Source organism: Frankliniella occidentalis, unplaced genomic scaffold, assembly GCF_000697945.3.
Source record: "Frankliniella occidentalis isolate FOCC.00 unplaced genomic scaffold, Focc_3.1 Scaffold65, whole genome shotgun sequence".
Lineage (NCBI taxonomy): Eukaryota > Metazoa > Arthropoda > Insecta > Thysanoptera > Thripidae > Frankliniella > Frankliniella occidentalis.
Window position 1 is genome coordinate 1 of NW_026267195.1, and position 4,082 is coordinate 4,082.

At 54.8% G+C, this 4,082-nt stretch overlaps 1 protein-coding gene across 1 annotated transcript in view; it reads right to left on the reverse strand.

Moving 5' to 3' along the window:
* Window positions 1-164: 164 nt before the first annotated feature.
* The window catches only part of LOC113208787 (E3 ubiquitin-protein ligase mib1), a gene marked incomplete at its 3' end in the record, with an annotated part of 324,014 nt that continues 320,096 nt past the window's right edge, over window positions 165-4,082 (reverse strand). Inside the window, 7 exon segments of the mRNA XM_052268189.1 lie at window positions 165-278; window positions 464-574; window positions 671-836; window positions 913-1,108; window positions 1,205-1,395; window positions 1,582-1,710; window positions 1,798-2,017. Of these exon segments, the coding sequence (XP_052124149.1) occupies window positions 165-278; window positions 464-574; window positions 671-836; window positions 913-1,108; window positions 1,205-1,395; window positions 1,582-1,710; window positions 1,798-2,017 (1,127 nt within the window).

Genomic DNA, 4,082 nt, shown 5'->3' on the forward strand with positions numbered 1-4,082 from the left:
ATAATGATCAACAAGTTTCTTAAGCTGGAGTATCACATCCAAAAAGGGACATTTAAACAAAGTTTAGACAGGGAAAATATTTTCTGAAGGCATTAGATTAAGGAGCCGATTTACAGATTCTAGTGAATAGTAATCAAAAATCAAAAACCAGGCAAGAGTCTAACCAGGGGTATGGCGTTTGCTGAGAGCTGCAGTGGACAGAGTGGCAGCATTTGACCTGTTCAGGCCATGAGGGATATCATCATCAAGGTCCGAATCTAAGTCTGACGACTTTGAACCTAAATCACCAGTGAGAAGCAGAACACAAATTTTGAAATTAATCCCAATATTTTCAATACAAATTACAAAAATTGTTCAGGAGGTGTATCTTCAAAATGAATTGTTCATAAAATATTAAGGAAGCATACAGCAACAGAACAAACAACTTTATAAAAATATGAGAAGAAAAATCTGCAGTTCATACCTGTCCCTTGATTCTGATGGTGGCGGGACATTACAGCAGATGCTACTGCGGCAGCTGCCCCCATTGATGATATTCCATCTCCAAATTCGTTGTCTATATCAGTGTTATTTCCTATAGGGAATGGAGAAGAGGAAAACAAAGTGCTAATGAAAAAGCCACAATAAAATAGAGTAAAAATGTTAAAGAATTAATATCAACACTACCAACCTGTGCCACCACAGCACACAATAAAAGATTGCATACGATCAATTTGAGTGCGGCACTGAACACACTTCTTCATAAGGGGTGCACATTGATAGCAAGCACACATGTGTCCACATGGCTTAAAGAGGACAGATGCCTTTTTGTCTGAACAAATTACACACTCTTCGATCTAGGAGGACATAAAATTGATTAAATACTGCACAATCTTGCCCATATTACAACTGCACTTCAAACCTGACTCTTACCTTCACCCGTGATCCAATAGGTTCTCGACATATGAGGCATTTTTTTACTCGTGAAGAACATTGTGTGCAGCATGATACATGACCACAGGGCTTAAACAATATGTCTCTTTTATGGTCAGAGCATACCAGGCATTCATCAAGGGCAGCTGGGTCATCGTCTGCATCCACACTTTCATATTGAGCCTTCAACTTGTTCCTGCGTTTTCAAAAGACACAAACACAAGAAAACAAATTTGTGAGGAATGTGGAAGAAATAAAATCCGACAGTCTTTGTTAAGATAGGGTGGCTTACATTTCCTGATCCTTGTGGCACTTAGTCAGGGCAACGAGAAGATTGGCATCAGGACATAAGTCAAGGGGAGTTTGCCCTTTCTTGTTCTTAATTTTCAGGTCTGCCCCATTCCCGGCGAGGAAACAAGCGATTGTCGCCGATGTCTTTTTCTTGTCTTTATCCTGACGATCGCAGCTTAGACCCATAAGGAGCTAGAAAACAAAAGGGTAACTACAATTACATCTGACAGAAAAATATCCACCAACACATTAATTCAAGGAAGCAAGGCGAGAGCACAAAATCAGAGAGTAGGTGGAAGGAGATGGTGACGGGATGGAGGTTATGTGACTGAAATGCAGGGCAAGGGAAAAGGGGGACGGTGGGCGGTGGGTCCTCACCTTGCTGACGCCCTGCACGTCCTGCAGCTGTCGGATCTGCGAGAGCGTGTGGTGCCGCAGGGCCTCGTGCAGCGGGGTGTCGCCGTCCTTGTCCGGCACGTTCAGCACGGCCCCGAGCTGGACCAGCAACTGGAACAAGAGAGAGCCACATCAGACTTGGGCGCGCTGCTGGCGAGGCGGTTAGCGCCGCGGAGGTAGGCAGCCCATCGTACGCACCTGCACGACTTGGATGTGCTGCCGCTCGACGGCGAGGTGCAGCGCCGTCTGCCCGTTCATGTTCTGCAGGTCCATGTTGGCCTTGCCCTGGCGCACCAGCATGCGCGCCACCATCGTGTGGTTGTTGAGGGCGGCCAGGTGCAGCGCCGTGTAGCCGTCGTCCTTCTTCTCGTCCACGATCCAGGGGCGGGGCAGCTTCTGCAGCAGGATCCGCATCGCGCTGCAAAACAGACGGAGAGCGGAAGGGCGTCAGCATCGGCGTCAACTCTGAGCGGCCGCACTCGAAGGAAAAGACGGACTGCAGGAATTAATTAATTTTAAAGGAAATGGAGGGAGAGCGAGAGAGAGATTTGTGGGGTTGAGCTGACTGAGGGCGAGGGCGCGGGCACGGGCCTCCCACTTGTAGGTCTGAGCCGGAGGGGAAAGGGGGAAGAAAGGGGGGGGGGGGGTTGAAACAGGGTCTTAGAATCCACAGAACACCTCGTTCTTGAGGTGATTGCGGTAATCGGATTAAGGTCGTCCCGGGCCTCGCTGTGAGGCCTCTCTCCACTAGAGACGCCCACTAGATCTCCACCACCCACCCTGACCTCCACCCTCCGCGGCTCACCCTGAGCCCTCCCTCAAGCGGTAGGCCCTCCAGTGTCCGAGTTGGGCCCCGGGCCCCCATTCAGCGCGGCCGCGTCGACAAAGCCTCGGCAGGCCTCGGCCCAGAGGTCTAAAAGCCCAGTGCCGGCCCCCCGCAGCCCCCGCCAGGGCCGCGCTGGGACCGCGCTAGGGCCCCACCAGGGGTCCTGAGCCCCTGAGAAATCTGCTTAAAAATGTAACGAGGCTCCGTGGCGCGCCCCGCCACCAAGCGGTTCCCACTCGCGGCGGCAGCGGGGGGCGGCAGCTGACCAAATAGCCGCCAAATAGAGACTCTTTGTCGGGATCCTGGCCGGGTGCCGGGTCCCCGCTCTGATTAGACCGCCCGTGACGCAGTATTATTGCGCCCGTGAGAAGAAGGAATGACCGCAATTTCTCTCGGCCGTTAAGCATGACAGCAGGCGGATCAGGAGAGCATCTCATACGGCCAACCACCAACGACCACGTCCCTGGACAGTCAGGCGGGGGCGAACTTGCATCACCTCGGCTTGGGCGGCGCCCGCCCTGCCATATCGGAAGGACCCCAGCCAGCTCCCCCATCGGGTAGGCAAAAGTGAAAAATGCCCGCAAATCACGCTATGACGCGCGAGTGGAGCCCATGGCATGTCGTCCTTGCACGGCGGCCACTCCGCAGAGCCCCTTATCCCCGAGATGATGGAGGCGGTGATGATGGCGGTCAAACTCGACAAGCTAAAGGGGATCGGAGTCACATCTCTCTCTGCTTCGCCTTGGCTCGCATCAGAGCAGATGGGTGGTCGTGGTCAGTCCGGCCCGGCGGTCGTCGTCTCCACGGTACGGTACGTAATCAAATCACGAACACCCACCCCGAAGTTCGACATTGACGAAGTATTATTTCGCCAACAAGAAGTGTGTCGCCCCTAAACCCCTTCCAACACCAAAGCACAGCGCCTCTTCGCACGGCGAGGCTTCGCAGTAGAGACAGATCCTTCTCCCAGCAAGTTCAGTGTGTGTCCGGCCCCTCGCAATCCCGCCACTGGCTGCGGCCAAATAAAAAGAGGATTAGCGCCCCTTCATTTCGTCCAGACGTGACAATTTGCGGAGGGGGAGGAAGGGAAAGGGGGGTGAAGGGGTGACGACCGTGTCGGACGTGGCACGGCGTGGCGACGGGCCCAAGGGCTGGCGACCTCTTTGTTCAATACAAAGCGCAGTGCGCCCCGCCTCAACCTCAGCGCCCCACCCCCTTCCCCCGCGCTGTACGCCCCTGGCCTGGCCGGCCGGCCACCGGGACCGGGGTGGGACTGGCGCTGCTCTGCTGTCGAATCGTGTTGCAGAGGCGAGGCCTCCTATCGGATCGGCTTTGCGGGTGTAAGTAGCGCCAAAACCGATACCGCACCGAGCAGGGCGTTCGGGGGAGAGCGGAGGAGCGCCCGAGAGAGGAAGAGGGAGCGAGAGACAGCTCGAGGGAGAGGGAGAGAGAGGGATGCAGGAACATCTCTCGGCGCCTCTCCCCGCCCTCTCACCGGCTACGCCGCTGGAGCAGGGTGGGGCCGAAAGCAGCGGGCCTCACGCGGCGCGTCGGCGGGGTGTTTGTTTGTTTTCAAACCAACAGCCTATCTCCTTATTCCACCCCTTTCCCCTCCCACCCCTCCTGACTGGCAGGGCATCCCTCGTCTGGACGCGCC